This window comes from Hoplias malabaricus, chromosome 18 (assembly GCF_029633855.1).
Source record: "Hoplias malabaricus isolate fHopMal1 chromosome 18, fHopMal1.hap1, whole genome shotgun sequence".
Taxonomy (NCBI): domain Eukaryota; kingdom Metazoa; phylum Chordata; class Actinopteri; order Characiformes; family Erythrinidae; genus Hoplias; species Hoplias malabaricus.
In genome coordinates, this window is record NC_089817.1 from 16,855,886 (window position 1) to 16,877,184 (window position 21,299).

Consider the following 21,299-nt stretch of genomic DNA (forward strand, 5'->3'; position numbering starts at 1 on the left):
GCAAGTCTTTAAGGGTACAATTACACTGTTTATTGCTTTAGTGATAATAATGTACCTGTACAGTACCTTTCTTTTCTGACAGTGTAGGAACTTGACCTCTGAACCAAGTGATGGACAGATCCACTTCTTCCACCCAACCCACCACACCACTGCTATTTATTAGTGACCGCATTCTCATTGCCAACTCGTCAAATATAAGTGTTTTTCCATATTTATAAATACAGTACTTTGCAATGTTTATTGGATACTTATATCCACATCACTATTTGCATGAGCAAAGCCTAAAGACTTGTGATAATATTAAATACAGCTGATTTAATCAAAACGGGCGGCACGGTGGCGCAGCAGGTAGTGTCGCAGTCACACAGCTCCAGGAACAGCAGCTCCTGGAGGTTGTGGGTTCGATTCCTGCTCCGGGTGACTGTCTGTGAGGAGTTGGTGTGTTCTGCCCGTGAAAAAGAGTGTTCTGCCTGCCTCATTGGAAAAAGAGTTAAAGAGTTAAAACAGCTCTCCTGACCACCTCGCCCCAAATGATCGAGATTAGGAGAGTGCGTAGGAACCCCAGCAAGTCTCTGGAAACTTTGAAACTCATCATTAGATGTGGGAATGTGTCAGACTAATATTTTAAAAGTCTTTACAAAATCTTTTCAAAATCGTCTAGTGTATAGTTAGCACTTTTCCCATCAAAGTGACTTTTAGCACTAAAAGTACTTTTCATAATGGCATTATCCCCTGGAGGTTGGCATGGTGGCACAGCAGGTGGTGTTGCTGTAATACAGCTCCAAGATCCTGGGATTGAGAGTTAGAGCTCCACTCTGGGTTACTGTCTGTGAGGAGTTTGGTGTGTTCTCCCCATGTCTTTTTAGGTTTGATCCGTGTGTTCCAGTTAACTCCCAAAAGCACACTTAGATAGATGGATTGACTACTCAGAAGTGTCCATAGGTGTATTTGTGTAAGTGAAAGTGTCGCCCTGCAAAGGACTGGCACCCCTAGGGTGTGTTTCGCCTTGCGCCCAGTGATTCTCGGTAGGCTCTGGGCCCACCCTGAACTGGATAAGCGGTAACAGACAATGAATGATTGAATGAATTATTCCCTGGAAATACTTATGTTATCACACAATTTTTGATCAACTGATTAAAAAACAGTTGATATTTTCATCAGCAATTTAAAGTAGGTCACAACTTGTGTAGTTTTCATATCATCTCAAAAACTTACTTAAAATTTAATATGGTTTATTTTGTATTTTGGCTTTCGATAGGCGAAAGCTCACTTTTCTCTACCATATATAGAGCCATTTCCATTTAAAAAGGCATTTCTCTCAGAGCTGAAAAAAGCACTAACTCTAGCAGTCTAACTCTACTGCTCCCATATGGTGTTTGTGCATTTCAGGTATCTACAGGTTTCCACCAAAGTTGAATAGCAAGATGTTTTAGTCACATTGCAGTAATACACCTTATATACAAAGGTTTTTAGATATAGTTGGTGAATCCAGCTTCTTGAAATTACCCGCTTCAGTTGTGCACACAAAGCTTGTATAACCTCCACTGAAAAGCAAGGTATTAAATAAGACATTCTGGAACAGCCACACGTGAGCCTACATTCATAATGTCCAATGCCATGTGATTTTTATGACCCAAAAATTATCATCCAACATCAGTACCAGACATCACTGACGTTCTCATGACTCAGTGCAATCACACTGCATAACCTCACAGCAATGGTTCATAATTTTGTGTAAAGACTTCCCAGAAGGAAGGTGATGACCTGCTTGCTTTTAGAAGAAATTCTGGATGAGCAGATGTCCACATGTTTATTTTACATTTTTAGGACATATACATATAGCCAAAAACTTGTCCACAAACAACATTGCTAATAACAATGTGATCCTACCCCTGTGACTTTGTAAAAGCTGCTCAAGAATCAAGAGCTAAGCCGTAACAGACAGTGACTCACTGAATGACTGACTGTGATTTATTATGGTCTATTAATGGCAGCTGTTAATGTTATTTTAGTCTTTAAAAGCATCTGTGTGACATTCAGCTGTGTCTTCTCTAGGTATCTTGGAAACCATGTGGCAGTTTAATATTTAAAATGTGATAGTGATTCATGAAAAGGAAGCTGCTGCTGTTTCTTTGTTTTGCTGTTTTGGAGTAAGCATTAAAGATGCTTTCCATTACTCAAGTGTAAACAAAAGTTGCCAAACTACAAACAAGACTAAGCCATTACTGGGGTCTAGAACAGAAAAACACCATATAAGTATTAGTCATGACAGACATGCTGTTGGGGAAAATGGAAGCTGATTTAAAATGTAAAGAACTGAAATTTAATCTGAAGGATTAAACCAAACCTTTTTCAGGAGATAATTGTAGGTAATCTGGAATAGACATGATACTGTTACCGGTTTCATGGCAATCCACAGTTAAAATCCTGACGGTCATATGTAATTGGCATTAAAACTGCCATCTATTACTGCAGCTTGAAAAGCTCATGTACACTGTCAATCAAAATTAGCAACATTCTCCCAGATGAAGCCACACTTGCACAGCACGTAAAGTTTTTTTTTTTTCTTTTTTTTTTGGGGGGGGGGGTTGTTTGTTTGTTTTTTTGTGTAAGAGGAAACATGGTGCAGTGACAGCTACACTATGGTGTCATGATTTTGCTCCCCAAGTACCATCAAAACCAGGGGAGATGAAACCTAACTAAGAGCTAATGTAGCTGATGCTGATGCTCTTGTAAACACATTCCATTTAGCATGGCTGTAGAAAGGTGCTTATGCTTAAAAAAAAAAAAGTTCTACCTTCTTCTAAGTTCTACTTTAAATTAAAATTTCTTTTGTCCCCTAAAAGCTATTTGAAATATACAGTGGAACGTCTACTAACGAACTTTCCAAGATACGAACCAGGCATTTGAATATTTTTTGCCTCCAACAACGAACCATGACTCTAGAAACGAACCCGAGCCTCCGCTGACCCGGCGGCTGGAAATGGCCACTGACCCCAATAGGTGAGTCTCCCAGCGCGCCCAGACTTGAGTGAGCTTTTAAGATTAGCAAATTGTAGCTTTAACAATTTAGCATTAGTGTAAATAGCAGACATCGAAATTCGTGCTAAGTTAAGCCGTATCTACGCTTCGTCTCCCCACATTCACCCGCCTACTCTCCGTTATTCCACCCACCCCCCACCTCCCGTCATACAGCCACTGCCTGTGTTACTCCTCCAGCCAGTCGTCACGTCTTCAAGGTAGCGATATGTAACCACTTAAAACTTTTTTTTTCTCTGGAGAGGAAAATCCCTGCAATGTGCTGTGGGTAAGGTCTGGGGTGCTGCAGGGAATTTCAGGACATGAAATTGTGCTGCAGGGAATTTAACATTATAAGTATTAATTTTAACAGTCATTGATGTAACTCTCTGAGTCACTCCCCTTGAGATGCATTTTATTAAATCTGACTGAGTGTGTGAGTGAGTGAGTGAGAGAGAGAGAGAGAGAGAGGTCCTTCACACCTAAAAACAGTATGCTAAGCAATTACCGGGCTCTGGACTATTGTAGATGATTTTAAAATTGTTGTAATTTAGCTGTTATCTTCAATCTCTCTCTTGAACATCATATTCCCTCCTTTTCGTCTAGGTTCTGCTAAAGGCACTGTCCCTAGCACCGTCCTCTCTTACTCTGACTACATCTCTCGGCCAGAAGAGCAAGCCAGCATGCTTCGTTTCGAAAAGGGTGAGACTGAGAAATTCTGCCGTCTAGTCATCATCGATGACTCACTGTACGAAGAGGAGGAGAGCTTTAATGTGTCCCTCAGCACAGCGCTGGGGGGCCGTCTGGGCTCAGAATACCCCAGCACACGCATCAGCATCCTGCCTGACCTGGATGATGGTAAGAACAACCCTCAGAGGAGTAGTGCATGAATATAGAGTGCTTTTGTTATGTTGGGGAAAGAGATACTTGGAGTTTATTTGATTCAAATGTGTGCAGCATTTCTACATGAATAAAATATGAAAATGAAAATACTCCATCACCTACAATGTATCTATACACACACTATCCATTATATCAGCTCTGCTGACCATACAGGAGTACTTTGTTGTTCTACAGTTACAAACTGTAGTCCGTCTGTTTCTCTGCATACTTTCTTATCCCCATTCCACACTACTCTTCAATGGTCAGGACCACCACAGAGCAGGTATGATTTGAGTTATGATACTGACGTAGTGGTAGTGTGTTTCACGCTGGTAAAAGTGGCTTAGAAACAGCAGTGCTGCTTGGGTATTTAAACAGTGTGTCCACTCTCTGTCCACTCTATTAGACACACCTACCTCGTTGGTCCAGCTATTAAGTATAAAGTCGGAGACTAATTCATTTTTTGCTGCACAGTTTGTGTTGGCCATCCTATTCTCTGTCCAGCAGTGACATTGGGGGCTTTAAAAACTCTAGCAGCCCTGCTGTGTCTGATCCACTCGTACCAGCACAACACACACTAACACACCACCACCACGTCAGCGTCACTGCAGCCCAGAGGATGATCCACCACCCAAACTGTACCTGCTCTGTGTTGGTCCTGTGGGAATGCTGACTATTGAAGAATAGAGAGAAATGGGGATGGGAAAATATTCAGGTGAAACAGCTGGACTACACTAATTGTAGAACTACAAAGTGCTCTCATATGGTCAGTATGATCATTCAGTGTAATGTAAAATATTTTATTCATGTGAAATTTGTGCATAGCCTCTTTGTTTGTCTACCCTTAAAGAGTTAAAAACCTTTTACATTGATTGGCTTGTGGCCTCAAGGTGCCTGAAAAATGAATCGATGACTCTCTTCTTGTTGACACTGAAATTGAAATGGAACGTGGAACCCTGGCTCTAACTTGGTTGCTTTTAATTCTCAATTTGCATGTTTAATTTTTAATGCTGCCCAGTGGTTTTAATCAACGACCTGTGTAGTCTGTGCTAAAATAATAATAATAATAATAAAAAACCTATTGGCAACAATGTGCTGCTTCTGTCTGTACTGAATACTGCTGTATTGAAAAAAGCCCCATGATCAGTGACTAAAGCAGCACAGTTAAAGCTTTGATTCACATGTATGAGGCAGCAGGACAATGGCATTTATAATTACATTTTATTTAAACAGGACATATTAGAAACAAATCTGCACATTTGCACAATAATCTGGTGATCTGGACAACCTACCAACCCACAAGTTGTAAAATAAGTCCAAGCAGCCAGTTCCTAGGAGAGGTACTTTCACTGGAAATATGCATACACAATGTTATAAGAAGTCTTATAACAAAGACCTAATAATACATATGTGGGTCTTAAAAAAATTGATGCAGCTTGCGACCTTATTCAAACTATCAAACTAAATCAAATTCTAAATTAATCAGATGGCCTGTGTATTAAAAAATTGTTGTGGATTTTAGCAGAATGAAGCTGTTTGACCTTAAAATGCCTAAAACAATACTAAAGCTGAAGCTCAGGTTGGCTAAAATCCTGTCATGTCTTTGCTTGAAATATTAGTGTAAGGGGAAGTGGTGTGAAGATATACAGTGGTATGAATATGTTTATCAAACTCAGTTGTCTTGTTTTTAAGCTGTTACACTGAATGAATAAATAAATATTGGTGAAATGTAGAATTGTTTTTTTACGTTAAATGAAATAAGAAAAATCGAATTCTACAAATTATGCAGGTGTTATAAATACGCCCAGATCCTCATAAACTCTTAAAAATAAATGGTCAAAGAGAAAACATTTTAAAGATTGCGTCTCTGTGATCTGAACTAAATATTGGCCCCTTCTCATTTAAACATGTAACAGGAGCTGAAACTTGTCATTCAGAATGGGCCTGTTAAGACAGGGGCAGACTTTTGCTGTATTGTTTGATCCTTGTGGTATTTTGACCTCACTAAGTCCTCAGGGACGTGTGTTAACTTGTGGAAAAAGTTTAGAATATGTCCCCAATAATATTAGTTTAGGTTCTATGCTAGGGCATGCCATGGCTGTCTGAGGCCAGGAATCCAAGGCCCCCTTCTCCCTCATCACTCTGCATGATGTTAGACAGTGTGAGCTGATCTGGACAGTTAGTATTTTTCTCCAGTTATGATGAGCTGCCCAGTGGCTCTGTATTAGCCAGCATTACAAAAAGAAGTTGCTACAAACACATGCTAGCCTTCACTCTCCCAACTTTGTAGCATTTTGTGACAGAGGAAGCACTAAATAAACATTACTCCAGCTTTTAGTAGGAACTAACACAAAGAATGATTCTATTTTGATATTTGTCTGCTCAGAACCAAAACAATGGCTGGATTTGGCCAGGGTTTTGAATGTCCAAAAATACAGAGGGGGGGAATTGTTCTGAAAAGAGAAAACATTTGAATTTATATGGGATATCAGAAGTGAAAGGATTGAATTTGGGTGCCTTTTTTCACCTGGATAAATGCAAAGCATATGCTAAACATATGGGAATGTAATTGTACACAGAACACTTGAGCTTGAGCCCAGGATTGTCTTTTTCCTCTCCACGGTTTATGAGGCCTGAAACAGCAGATAAGTGTGAGGCTCTTTAAGCCTGTTTGCGTTCTCAGTGAAGGGGAAATTGTTATGTTCCAGTCGTAAGCAAGGGATTTGAGGATTTTGTCTCTGTTTCTGTGTTATTTTGCTTTTCCAGAAACAATCATGGCTTCTCCCAGGTCATATTCAAAGTATATTCAAAGTAGGACAAGCAAAACAGCCAATCTCCATTCAGCATAAGCGCTCAGAGCAATGTACACATAGCAAGTAGAGGTTCTGGTATTTCATGGTGCATCCAGTGTGGATATGTTTAGTTTTATGTGCTTGTATAATCTGGAACAGCCAAACTTGGACACTATTGGTGCTTTCCACTGCATGGAAATTACACGATTCTGCATGGTTCTTTTACTTTTCCACTGGCCAAATCTGGCACCTGGTCCCTGGAACAGCTCTCTCCGGGTTTCAGCCGTGCCGAGTAGGTACTAAATGGTGACGTGTAAACCCTGCAGAGCTCTGATTGGCCAGAGAGACCTGTCAATCACCACGAAATGCAGAGCTCATTCAAATCCAGCACAAACTGCCGCTTGTTAAATCTCTTAAATTACCGTATTTTCCGCACTATAAGGCGCACCGGATTATAAGGAGCACCTTCATTGAATGACCTATTTTAAAACTTTGTCCATATATAAGGCGCACCGGATTATAAGGCGCATACAATAGACGCTACAGTAGAGGCTGGGGGTTACGTTATGCATCAATTAGATGGAGCTGCGCTAAAGGGAATGTCAACAAAACAGTCAGATAGGTCAGTTCAACTTTATTAATATTAATTATTAAAAACATGTAGTGCAATGTTAATATACCCCACATAGTGGGGGGGGGGGACTTTTCCTCGATTCAATAATAATAATAATCACAATATAGTAACACTCGAAGGCGTAGGTCATCTTGTTGCTTCCTCCACTTTCGCACCATTGATTCGTTAATGTTAAATTCTCTTGCTGCTGCTCTATTCCCGTGTTCTTCTGCGTTACTGATCGCCTTGAGTTTAAACTCTGCGTCATATGCGTGTCTCTTAATAGGAGCCATTTTGGGGTCTTTACATAAAAAACAAATGAAAAATGAAATATATATACCGGTATATATCCAGCATGCACCGCGCGCGGAAGAAAATGAAGTAGGCGGCTGCTTACCGTAGTTGCGAGACCTGTTGTGGCTCAATATTGGTCCATATATAAAGCGCACCGGATTATAAGGCGGGCGGCACGGTGGCGCAGTCACACAGCTCCAGGGGCCTGGAGGTTGTGGGTTCGATTCCCGCTCCGGGTAACTGTCTGTGAGTAGTTGGTGTGTTCTCCCCGTGTCCGCGTGGGTTTCCTCCGGGTGCTCCGGTTTCCTCCCACAGTCCAAAAACACACAACTCGAAAGTGTCCGTAGGTGTGAATGTGTGTGTGTCTGTGTTGCCCTGTGAAGGACTGGCGCCCCCTCCAGGGTGTATTCCCGCCTTGCGCCCAATGATTCCAGGTAGGCTCTGGAACCCCCGCGACCCTAAATTGGATAAGCGGTTACAGGTAATGGATGGATTATAAGGCTCACTGTCGGCTTTTGAGATAATTTGAGTTTTTTAGGTGCGCCTTATAATGCGGAAAATACGGTAAAGTAGCTTTCACATTTATTTTTATCGGACTCACAACGGGAGCTCGTAACTTTATCTCGAGGTGTTTTGAAGAGGTTTATATGCTCCTTGAGCCGATGGCAGATGAAAATTACCAGTGAAAGCCAAACATGTAACAAGTAAAACTGATCTGTGAGAACTGGGACACAGAACCGTGTTCAGTCCAAAAAAACAACACGCAAAAACACAATGACTAAACAGCGCCTAACTTTACAGCCAGCGATGTAGTGGTTTTCAAAGCCAGCGATTCCTGTTAGACATTACCTCCATTTCGAGGGAGAGGCCTGCCAGTGACAAGCGACAAAATTTAAGCATGCCGAGCTGTGTCGAGTCGAGTCGTGTAGAGCCGGACCCATGCAGTGGAAAAGTACCATATGCTTAATGCCATGTGTGAGCAAGATGGGTAGGTATGGACGATATGGCCAAATTGTATATCACAATATATTTCTTAGTTTCCATTGATACAATATATTTCTGATATTGATATTAACAATTTAAAAGCCATAGAAAAATTGCCAAGAATAAAAACGAAACATGACATCACCCTCAAACATAAACCTCTTGGCTTTGTCTATATCAATATTTTTAAACTAACTTTAAAATAAAGTGCAATGAACAGACGTCAGTGTCATGTACTAAACATCAGTCAGTGTCAGATGCTGTAAATGATATGAAATTTTGAAAATGTGTTTAAAAGTCATATCATTGTTATTGTAGCATTTTTATTGTAATATATATTGATATTGAACTATTGCCTGGCCCTAAATGGAACTGTGTTCTGTGAAGTGTTGGAGCTCCATATGGTACCTTTCGGATGAGCTGGAGTGATTCAGAAGTAAACATGAAGTGGTTACTGCAGGAAAAGTGGAACAAAGTACTACTTGATACCCTTCATTTCAGAAAAAAATGTTGGAAGACTATATTATGTAAATTCCCCCAGTAAATCTCAGTGTAGCTCTGTATACATGCATGTGTTTTTCTTTACGTGTTCCTCTTAAAGGCTGAACACGGATTAGTGAGAAATCCAGCATGCTTCAGATAGTCGGATGGAGTGGCTGCATGAGCGTTTGATTGATTTTTCTTCACACAGCTCTAGTTAAGGTGGAACTGAGCTCTACATGGGGTTGTGCTGTGGGTTTGTGCTAATGCTGCGTGGATGGAAGAGGAAGGTGCTGCTTGATGAGAGCTTTACCCTGCGTGGCTTGTTTTGACATGCTGCAGTATGTAAGCTTCTTTCTCACTATCTCTACACACAAACAGTCACCCCTCTGGCTCTTAAGAATTGGAGGTTTCCAGCGCAACCTTATTTTCTGAGTTGCTGTATCCTCAGAGTTGTAGATCTTATCTGCTCCAGATCCGAAATGCTCACTTGTCTTTGAATCTAAACTACAATCCCTGAAACGCCTGTCAGACAGATTAATTTTAAGAGCCTTTTTATGTTTTGGATCTGATTCCATGTTAGTTATTAGATTTTGGATGATCTGATGATGGGTTATTATACCCTGTAGCAGATATTCATTGTATATTATATTTAACACTTTTTGACATAACCGAGACCCTGAAATGGATTAAGCGGCAAAGATGATGATGATGATGATATTTTGACATATTAGAGCTGTTGATCAATTACAGTAAATCCTAATTAATCACACAATGTTCTGAAATTAATCTCTTTGTCCATTTATAAGACTGAAGCTCCAAGGAATTATATTTATTACTAGCGTCTATTTAAAATCAATAAAAATCTATAATCACAGCAATAAAGAGAAAATGCCAGTACTTCAATATATTTTTGAGAGGGAGATAAATGTGTAATGTGATATGCCTGACGAACTGGCGAGAGGACATTTTTACATTATTATAATGTCTCAGTTTAGGGTTAATGATTTCGGGGTTACTTTATTTATCGCTTTATTTGCGGAGACAAGTTTGCTCTGCAACTAATACATCCCTAGACTCTATTAAAAAGTGTGAATTATGGGAGGTAGTTGTGACATGCAGTAATAATATATATGCCAGCATTTTCAATACTTACATTTCCCGAAGTTGGGGAAGCCTTACCTCAATACTTTAGACACACCTCCAAATCTCTTGCACAGTTCTTGCTGTTATTTATTTAGTTAGTTATTAATTTTACAAATATTAATTTACAAATTTACAAAGATATTTACAAATTTCTAAATTCCAGTTTTGGAAATATATTTTCCCTTTACGTTCCTTGGAGTCCTAATTTAGATCATGCTGAGTTTTAGAGCAAAATAAATTAATTCACATATAAACACAGGCAAAGCTTCATTAAATCATATTTTGACAAGAGATGCAACATAGCGTAAAATGTCTTATTACGTATAATGAGATTGCTGTAAAAATATTAAAATATATTCATGCAGTTCTTAGGCATTTAATCTAATGTCCCATTATCACATTAAATTCAATTATCTACACATGCTCGTCTAAGGTCACGATTAATCAATCAGTCAATCAATGAATCAGTCAATTAATGAATAAATAAACAAGTAATTAAATACAGTGTTATTATTTATTCAACCAATTTACATACGTTGTGCCATATGTAATATCTATATTGCAAAAGCCTATTTGGCATTGACAATTTTTGACAATAAACAATACACTAGCTGTTTTTAGTATCTCTCACTCTCTCTCTCTCAAACACACACACACACACACACACACACACACATGAATTATTGAACTCGTGTTTTTGGAATGAAGCGCTTAAGTGGGTCATGAATCATTTCTGTTTCCATTTCCTCGTGAGAGAGCATCTACATATGTGTTCTCTGGGGACAGAGGTGTTACGGGATCGCAGGGTTTTAGCCGTAGTTAATTTTAGGTACACCCTCAAGTGAATGTTTAACACAACATTTGACCTCAGCTTGGTGCCAGGTGTCTGACAAATAAGTCTGTGTCAGAGCTGTGCACATCCTCAGGGCCTTTGAGATTTCTTATTTTTAGGAGAGAAACAAGTGTGAGAGAAGAGATGGATGGAGAGAGAGATAGCCATCAGCCAAGGAGATTGAAGAGGGGAGCCTCTGTTGAGTGATCAAACAATCCCTATGAAAGAGCAGGAAGTGGGTGGTATGTAAGTGTGTGTGTGTGTGTGTGTGTGTGTGTGTGTGTGTGTGTGTGCAGGTAAACAGACTGAGGATGATCAGCCCTCTGGCTAAAATGATCATATCTCTCAATGTGTGTGTGTGTGGGATAGAGAGAGAGAGGGAGCATCTGTGAATTGAGTGAATCGAGTCAACTGAGATGAGGGTCAGGAATGTGTGTGTGTGTGTGTGTGTGTTAGTGAAATGAGATGAGGTTCAGGAGTTCAACCTAGTGTTAACTCAGCCAGCAGCTCCACCCAAACTCAATTTTCCCCCACATTTACTGTTAGGGTCTAAGGTTTGTGCGCGTGTGTCTGTCTGTCTGTCTGTGTGTGTGTGTGTGTGTGTGTGTGTGTGTGTGTGTGTGTGTGTGTGTGTGTGTGTGTAGGCATGCATGTTTCTTTTTTGGGTTCTACTCTGTTGATAAAAAAAATGAAATGAAATTCTAACAAGATAAAACACAGCACCTGCGGCTTGTCTGAAAGCATGTCGGAGGAACTCAGAGATTTTACAATCTTGCTTCTCTTTGTTGCTTTGTGTCTTGTTCTCACTTATATTCTCTCCTCCCCATCTCTCTGCCCATCCCCCCCCTCTCTCTTTATCTCTCTCTATCTCTTTCTTTTTAAAAGCTAATGGACTTTGTTAAAACACGGTGTGTTTATTGGGTGTCAGTAGCACAGCACTGCTGTGATTAAACACTGAGTGATTTGAGTTAATATGTTGAGTTAATCAGTTTGTCCAGTGTCTGAGGACGTGCAGCAATGATATGCTTCCTACAAAAAAACAGAACAACAGTTTTCTGATTATCAGTAAGAGCACACAGGCGAACACAGTGCAAAATTCAAGCCTCAGATCATCAATATGCAAAGCATCCTAAAAAGCTCAATTTCAAATACAGACCCATGCAACAGGAGTCCTGTTATAGCAAGCAAACATTACCTTCACATGTATTATTGCACAACAGGTAGTGTTGCAGTCACACAGCTCCAGGGACCTGAAGGTTGTGGGTTCATGTCCCGCTCCGCGTGACTGTCTGTGAGGAGTGTGGTGTGTTCTCCCCGTGTCTGCGTGGGTTTCCTCCGTGTGCTCCGGTTACCTCCCATAGTCCAAAAGCACACATTGTTAGGTGAATTGGCTACTCAGAAGTGTCCGTAGGTGTGAATGTGTGAGTGTGTGTTGCCCTGTGAGGGACTGGCGCCCCCTCCAGAGTGTGTCCCTGCCTTGCGCCCTATGATTCCGTGTAGTCTCCGGATCCACCTGCAGTGGATAAACGGTTACAGATAATGAATGAATGAATGTTTACATATGTTACAATATGTGATTTTTTTTAACACAAAATAATTCTTTTGCCCAATTTGGCCACAACGTCTTCCACAAATCTGTCTTTTTACATAGCCCAGTGATATTTGTGGTTTTATTTTGGGCTTTAAACTGTGTCGCTACTGCTGAATACAGAAAGTAGATTACATTTTATTTATGCTGACGTATGTGTTACATTTCATAACCACCTCTCAGTCCCTTACCACTCCTTCCTGTCTCACAAACACACACACATCTTACACTGATTCATTTATTGTACATTTAAATATCATTCATATTTTCAGTCAAAAACGGAAAATTTTATCGTTTTTTTGATCGTGAAATCTTAATAAATACCACAGGGTTTTGTGCCTTTGAAGCTTTTTTACTGGCCTTTTGTCATGCAATTTTAATGTAATGAAACTAGCAGCTGATATTTCAATTAATGTTAAAAATTAAATAATTATATAAATAAATTAACATATTTAATATATTATTTAATATATAATTGTAATATTTTTAATAAAAAAATATTTATTTTGAAATTTAATTAATTTGGAGGTTTGGATCTGATGGTCATGACATATGTATTGTGGCTAGGACAATTAAATTGTCGTCAACATTATTGAAACATTTTAAGGAGCTAAAATGTGGATAGACAATATTTTATTATTAGAACTTTAACAGACACTAATAGTTTAGTTAAGTTAATCTAGTTCAGGGTCACAGTGGGTCCAGAGCCTACCCGGAATCACTGGGCGCAAGGCAGGAACCAAATCTGGAGGGGGTGCCAGTCTTTCACCGGGTGACACACACTCACACATTCACACCTACGGACACATTTGAGTAGCCAGTCTGCCTACCAACGTGTGTTTTTTTGACTGTGGGAGTAAACCGGAGCACCCAGCGGAAACCTACAAGGACACGGGAACACACTGTCAAAATTACAAATGTCAAATTAACAGATGAAACTCGAACATTTAATAATAACGGTTAAATTTTAAAAATTGTGTTATAATTATTGATTTGTTATGGTAGAATAAATAATATAAATTGGCTTTTAATTATGTCTTGATAGAGTGAACATTTGTATGTTTAAATTATAATTAAATAAGTGAACAAAATTATTTTTTAGAATTGGACATCATTATCAATAATTTTAACCAAACGATATATCACCCAATACAGTTTTGATGATTAATATCCAATATGATTTATTTTTATTAGAACCATATGTATATAGGGATTATATTGACTGTATTCTGCTTACCAGAGTAAAAAACTTATGAAGAGAAACAATATCTGTTTAACTAATTGCCTAACTAAAATAAACTAAAATAACTTTCATTACTACTGTGTTTATAAATTAATTTACATATACATTTCTCCTTTTAAAATAATACAATTTTAAGTATGTCTCTTTTGAATAAATAAATAAGACACTTTTATAATGGTAACAGTGCACATTTTATTAATACACAAGTTACTTCTGCTCACCAAGATCTTTTAATTTTATTTATTTATTTACATTTTCCTGTATGAACAGTAACATTAGTTGTAAGAGCTGTTTGCACATTCCCCAGGCTATTCCACAACAAAAAAGGCTACACAGGCGTACAGGACATCTCCTTTGTTGAGACTATGTACTCATGTGTCCCAGGGGCTAGTGGCTTTGGAAACACACCTGCATGAAGAAATGCCTATGTGCTATTTATTGTGCTGCAGGAGCTCTCTGGGACATACACACAGGCCTTTAATGTTAACGTATACCTGTCAGTTATGAGTCTGCAGAGGGCTGTTGCTTCTTCTGTCTCTAATTGCTACCTAGGGCTCACTTGGAATGATGTTACAGCTCCAGGAGGCTAAATGATTGATTTTGTGGTGCATGCCCATCCACACAAAACACTTATTTAGCATCAGAGCATTATAGCTAAACCATTTATGGGAGCTTACAAACAAATAATATAATTAAATTGAAGTGCTTTCTATTTACACAGATTTCCTCATGCAATGTGTGGCCAAACGTTTGTGGACACCTACCTGCTCATCAACAAAATGTCCTGAAATCAAATATTTTAATAAGTATTTTGTCACTTTTTGTTGCAGTAGAAGTGTCTGTTTTATAATGGCCACTAAATGCTGGAACCTTTCAGCGGGGATATGATGAGACCACAAGGACATTAGTGAATTAAGATACTGATGTAACATGATACTCATCTATATGGCATTTGGCATTGAGACTGATTACATTAGTGTCATGTACAGCTACTTCAGAATATGTAAATTAGGGTAACAGAGAGACTCCTCCAAAACCCAGTGATTTGCCAAGCAGTGGGTTATGTTGCCTTGGGCTGGGGTAAATCTGGAAACACAGTCAATCCAAAATTGTTGCTGAAAGGAAAATATATGTAGCGACATCAGTTTAGCCAATCAGCCTTGTCGAATCTGATGCCTCTGGGCGCTAATTAATCAGGACACAGGATTCCTGTAACCTTCAAATTCAGTAAGATTTACTAAAGTGGAGAACTTTAGTGAAGAATCTACAGGTCAGAGAACTCTGCCCACATACACACACACCCACACACACACACAAAATAAACCACAGTTTTCTTTGTATATAAATACAGTATCATCCAGCAATATCAAGCAACCTAGAAATTCTTAATATTGTCTTATTAGTGTTTCTGCTAATACATATTTATCTTTCTGAAACAATCTGTGATGCATAATTGGTTTAATGTAATGTATTTTATATCTGCACATTATAGCTGTAATGTATTATTCTTTTAATGAAGATTAGTCTGCTGATTTTTTTATGTCCATTTAAAATGAGGGATTTTCACAGAGCTTTGATGTCCTCCAGTATGTGTTAGGTAGAGATGGTTAGGTATGCTAGGAAACTTAATACAAAACTGTCTATACATACACACTCATGATTAAGTACCGCATCACAAGAGGTGCTGTTTCTCACATTGAGTACAGAAACTGCTCCGTAAGGGGTGCTATTCAGTGATTTGCGTAAAATATATGTATTGCCCTTGTTTCAGTATCTACCTGGAAGATCAATGAATTGTGCATCCACGTGGGACTGAAATGATCAGACTGCAGCAATTGACTCAGGGGAAATGGGAAAGAAAGACATGGCTGGTCCCTACAGAAATTAAATCACAGAGTCGCACTTGTCAAAAGACCAAATTACCCCAGGACCTTATGTAAATTTAACCCAATCAGCACAGAGCTTTGACAGATCAGCTTCACCATCTGTCACTTTAAATAAAGTGCTGTATAGATTTGTCTTATTTTCCCCAGGCTGTTACAGGATGTTTTCTTAAGCTGCCTTTCCTCACCATCAGTGACTGTTCCTTATTTCATATATTGTGTCTGGGTTTGTAAAAATAGCAAAAAAGAAAAAAAAATGTTCTGAGGGTAGATGAGGGAGTGGAAAAAGCACAACACACCGTTTCTCCTTCCATTTGTCTTGCATTTTCTTTTTTAAGGTTTGCTGTCAAAATCACGTCAGCCTGAATTGTCTCCCACAGACAAACATCCGTGCCATCAGCTGAAACATGACTTATCTGTGTAAAAAAATACACATTCTTTTATTTCACAGCTCAGACATTAAGATGAGAGACATGCTCACGCCTGGGATGCGGATCAGGCTTTTGTTGTTCTCCATTATTAGTTGGACCATGCCACGTTACAGAATGCTGTTAGCCACAGCTGTTGCCCCAAATGCATTAATCACACTAAGGCTCCATCGAGCACTGGACGTTTTTGGATAATCTCTTGTTTTCATTGTTGATGCCTGAGGGTGATCTGAACATGAATTCATGCTGCCTGTCAAAACTTGGGATACCTACTTTTTTTATGAAAATTAACATTTTACCTCTGTGCATTTGAAATCATTACATTACAGCTTTCTGTTCTGATTCCTTTTAGTCTTGTTCTGAGTGTCTTGTGCGTTGTGTTTAGTGTAGTTAATGTATGTAATATAGTTTGTGTACTGTGTGGCATTGCATACTGGAGTAAGTATGTTTAGTTTCTGTGGTGAAAATGAATAACAATAAAACTGAATCTGACTTTATATTAATGCCATTTGACAGACACTCTTATCCAGAGTGACTTACAGCATTTATTCATGTTACACGGCTACACTAATGTAGTTTTAGTCTCATCCAAGGACTTGTATTTGTTTAGCACCGTGTTTCTGTCCCTGAGATGGGAACAGAACTTACTTTACTTTAGTCATCTCTTAAAAATTAAGGCGCTACAAAGGGTTCTATGAGCAATGCCATAGAAGATCTACTTTTGGTTCCACAAAGAACCATGTTTGTTTAACCCTACATTCACGCTAGCAGGTGACAAGACGTTTATGTCGCCATAAGTTTGTCTCATGTGGGTTTGTCGAGGCTGATCGCATTGTTGCAGAGGGGAGGGGGTGATGGATTGTTGAGAGAGCAGAAGTTGGCCCAACATCGGACCCTGTGTCTATGATTGGTTCAAAGAATTTCTTGCAGCCAATCATTTAGAATGTCACTTCACCATGTCATAACTCATTTGCATAAAGTTGAGAAAATCTCAACTTGATTTGTCGCTTGCCGCTTGTCAATGAATCGTGGCTACAAATCACGTTATTCCACAGTACATGACTTGATGCTTGTCACTTAGTCGCCAGCTAGTGTGAACGTAGGTTTAGAGATTTGTGAGGAAACTTTTAAACTTTTTAAACTCATCTTTAGGTCTTAAGGATTTTTGCCTGTTTAAACAAATTGGTAAAAATTGTTATTTATGGAATGTCTTCTATGACATCAGTCAAAGAACCATTTGTAACACCTTTATTTTTAAGAGTGTACTTTTTTTTTCTTTTTTTCCATTAGGCAAATTTGGTACCTAGTACCTGGAACCAGGTACTTTTTTTAAGTGAACCGAGTAGGGACTAAACTATGATGTGGACATGCCTTACAGAGCGCTGATTGGTCAGAGAGACTTGTCAATGGCAATGATATACAGACATACAGCACAAACTAGCCATTCATATTATCTCCAAATTACAGTAGTGATTACATTTGTTTTTATTCAACAACGGCAGCCCATATGTCATAGTTTTTGAAAAGGTTTAAACACTCATTGGATTGATGGTGGATGGCGAGAACTGGATGGTGCAAAAAGGAATGAAAAACCTATGTTGACCAGTCTGAACTGATGAGCATAGAAGCTGTGTTCAGATGAAGCAGGTTTATTTTGAAAATTTGTTCACATAGGTATATACCTCTTTACATCATATGTCAACCTACTGTGGAAGCTACTGTGGAAAAGTGATGATCCCACAAGCTTAATCCAGGTGTTTTCATCTAAATGTTAAGTTCAGTTTTGGAAGCTAGCTTTGTTTTGAAATGCTTGTTTTGTTGTTCTCCCCCAAAATACATTCTGATTACACTCTGGGGCTTATTCATGATTGATTATTATTTGAGGCTTTTTATTCCTCCAGATAATGCATGGTATTGAGCATGAATTAACTGATTAGAAGCTAAGTTGATTAGGAAGCACTGTCTAGAACCGAGGTCTACAAATCAGGAACTTTGATTCAGGTAACAGGCCAGGATTTTACAAAAAAGTGTCATACCAGCGAGCCATTTTAAAATCCCAGCCTGGAACCTGGATCCAAGATCGGATTTGAAGGTCTCTGGTCTAGTAACTAGAATATATAGCATATGATTTTAGCTCTCTAAGAATAAGCCCCGAAGCATTTTTACTGTCCACTTTAACAGTAGTTTGGAAGAGAAAATCATTATTTAAGGCAAATCTGAAACTGACTGTTAAAAAATATCCCTATGTATTACCCACAGTACAAAGTGTTTCATGTAATTATTAGCAGATATGTGTATATACATACGTTAAAAGCAAGTGTCAGAAAAAAAAATCATAATTTTAAAAGAAACCTCAAACTTTTAATGAGTTTTTGTTTGAATGGTTGTGGGCATTGCATGGTTGTAATCAGCCATCAGAATGAAGGGGCTTTTGTACTGACAAAGTGTTAGAAAATCTCACTGGCTGGAAGATGATGTTCAGCGAGCTCCTCCTGGGAGTTCTCTTTGAAATGAGGCTCTGAAATCCTTCAGCTTGTCTGCTTCAGAAATCAGCTCCTCTTGATTATTTGCCAGATCCCTCCTTTATCCTGGACCATTAGAAAACGTTCAGAGACGTACCAGGATTAGAAAATGTCTGGACTTTCTTTAGCCATTAAAAAAAAATAAAATATTTAAGTCGACTCAGTACTTAAGATATAGTTTTGCAGAGAAAGACCTCACTTTCCAATTATTTCAGCCTTTATCTTCCTCTAAATGCTCATCTGCGCATTCAGACTCTGCCCATAATTGCTTTGCAAACTGCTGCAAGATAGAGCACGGTTTATACACTGATGATGCAAAGTGTTAAAATGACCTCTTATTTGTCACTTTCACAATCCATTTTATCAGCTTCTCTTAACATAGAAATACACTTTAATTCAATTCTTACAGAATGCAGTCTATCAATTCTTCTTTTACCCTGTCCTTCAATGTTCAGGACCCCAATTATTTAGGTAGTGGATCCACCTCAGCGCTGCAGTGATACAGATGTGTTGGTGGTGCGTTAGTGGCTGCTGTGCTGTTATGACTGGATCAGACACATCAGTGCTCCTGGAGTTTTTAAACACTTCGATGTATACAAACACAGACAACAGTCTCATTGCAGTGCTGAGAATGGGCCACCATACACAAATTTTATGCTTTCAGGTGGTCCTGCGGAGGTCCTGACCATTGAAGAGCAGGATGGGGCTAATAAAGGTGGCAAAAATCAGATAGCCTGCTCTCTGTAATTGTAGAACTACAAATTGCATCTGTATGGTCAGTAGAACTAATAAAATGATCAATGAACATAAAGAGAAGGAGGAAGTAGAAGGAGCCATTTTAAGATTGTGCTGAATGGTGTATAGCACTGTTCAAAATCCCATTCAACCCAATGATATTGTAAAGTACTTTGTTTATTGCATTTCTACCCAATTTTCTCCCTAATCTTCATCATCACTTGGACTCCCCCAATCACGCAGTGCTACCAAGCTGGGAAGACAAAGGCTAGCACAAGCTTCCTCTGAGACGCATGATGCCAGGCACTGCATTTTTTCTTTTTTTTCTCACCACACTGCTGTTCACACATCATTGGACTGCCTAGTGCACTTGGAAGAGAACACTAACTGCCCAGTTGTGCTGTGTGAGCTGTTTCAAAGGAGAAATTATCATCCTTTATTCTTCTATGTCTCACTAGAACAGTCTCAGATCAGTTGAAAGTCAGTGATATATTTCTGTATTCATTGAAACCAGTTTGCAGATGCAGAGCTGTTAGAGTGCACATAATAGGTGAAGTCTCAAGTTGTTTTTATGTGAGCTTCCAGCTTTACAGGATGTGGCCAATGCTGCCAGTGTCCACATACAGAGTCACTGCAGTGGACCAGGCCACCTGGAGACATCATGTCAGAGCGTTGCCATAGAAACCCACGTTCACGGTTCCATTGGAGCAACTCTGCGGTGGCTCTGGAGCCGATAGGGATTACTGGTGTTTATAGTGAGGGCTCCCTTTACTAAAGACCAGCTTGGTATCAATCTGATATTTTTTTTTCCCCAAAGTGGATGCATAAACACTAACAAATACAAAGCACTGAAAAGCTTCAGATAAATTGTAAATAAAATGTCATGGTTTAACCATTGTTTACAGAGGGTTCCGACCATTATGATATATATCATACACTAAATGATGCCACGTTCTCTCTGTTTATGTTAAAAGTGAGTATTTTGGAGTAGCGCTCCAGAGCAGAGAGAAAAAAACACACCTCAACTCAAGCTAAACACATTTTTTTCCGATTTTGTTTGTTTATAAATCAGAAAGTAGATTAAGGTCCACTGCGCCATAACTCTTTACTTTGTTCAAAATAAGGTGCGGGAACAAAAAATGAACTGGATCACCATTGGGTGAGCGCTGTCTAGTAAGCACTAGCCTTGTTGCTAGGTTACAGTTATTTTGTAGAGTGATACCTGAAGAGCTTCGGTCAGAGTGCCATTATCGTGTAATATTGGCACTCATGTAACGTCGCTCAGCCAGTCACATTGCAGGGTCGGAACTGACTGTGGTATAGTGGTGCTTTGAGTGTATTTCTTTAAGGATCACTCCAAAACTAACACTAAAACAGCAGCAGCCAAAACTGTTCCTTACAAAAAGAGACCAACAAGAGCATTGTACCCTAACAGCAAGTGACAAGGAACGAAAAAATAAAACACTCCCACTGTAATGATCAGAACATTTTATACCCACTGCAAGGGGCAGAATATTGATTTTGACTATTGCCCTGTTTCTCCATAAACTAGTTTAGTTTTATCAGAACAGAGGCGGTTGTGGAGGAAACATAACATTACGAGTAAAAAAGTGACCGGTCCACTAATATTTATAAGAACAGGAATCAGAATAAAATAGAAGGGAAAATGCCAAGCTCCCTGATGTTTCAGTACATAATACTGTTAGTTACTTATGATTTTGTTTTATCAAGCTGTTTACTCTTTGTGTCTTTACCTCATCAGGCTAAGGATTCTAGAGCTTCTGTGACATGAGACTTCATTTTATGTAGTTCTTATATGCAAAATTGCTAGATTGAACCTATTCATAACTTATGAAGTG

General features: G+C 38.9%; 1 protein-coding gene across 2 annotated transcripts in view; it reads left to right on the forward strand.

The window, feature by feature from the left end:
• frem2a (FRAS1 related extracellular matrix 2a) overlaps window positions 1-21,299 on the forward strand; it is a 109,316-nt gene that overhangs the window by 54,242 nt on the left and 33,775 nt on the right. Inside the window, exons 6-7 of one of the 2 annotated variants that reach the window (XM_066651598.1) lie at window positions 3,625-3,876; window positions 9,275-9,350. In XM_066651598.1, the coding sequence (XP_066507695.1) occupies window positions 3,625-3,876; window positions 9,275-9,330 (308 nt within the window). In that variant the 3' untranslated portion in view covers window positions 9,331-9,350. Of the gene's footprint in view, window positions 1-3,624; window positions 3,877-9,274; window positions 9,351-21,299 lie in introns of those variants that run through there. The other variant, XM_066651600.1, reaches the window with a different exon arrangement.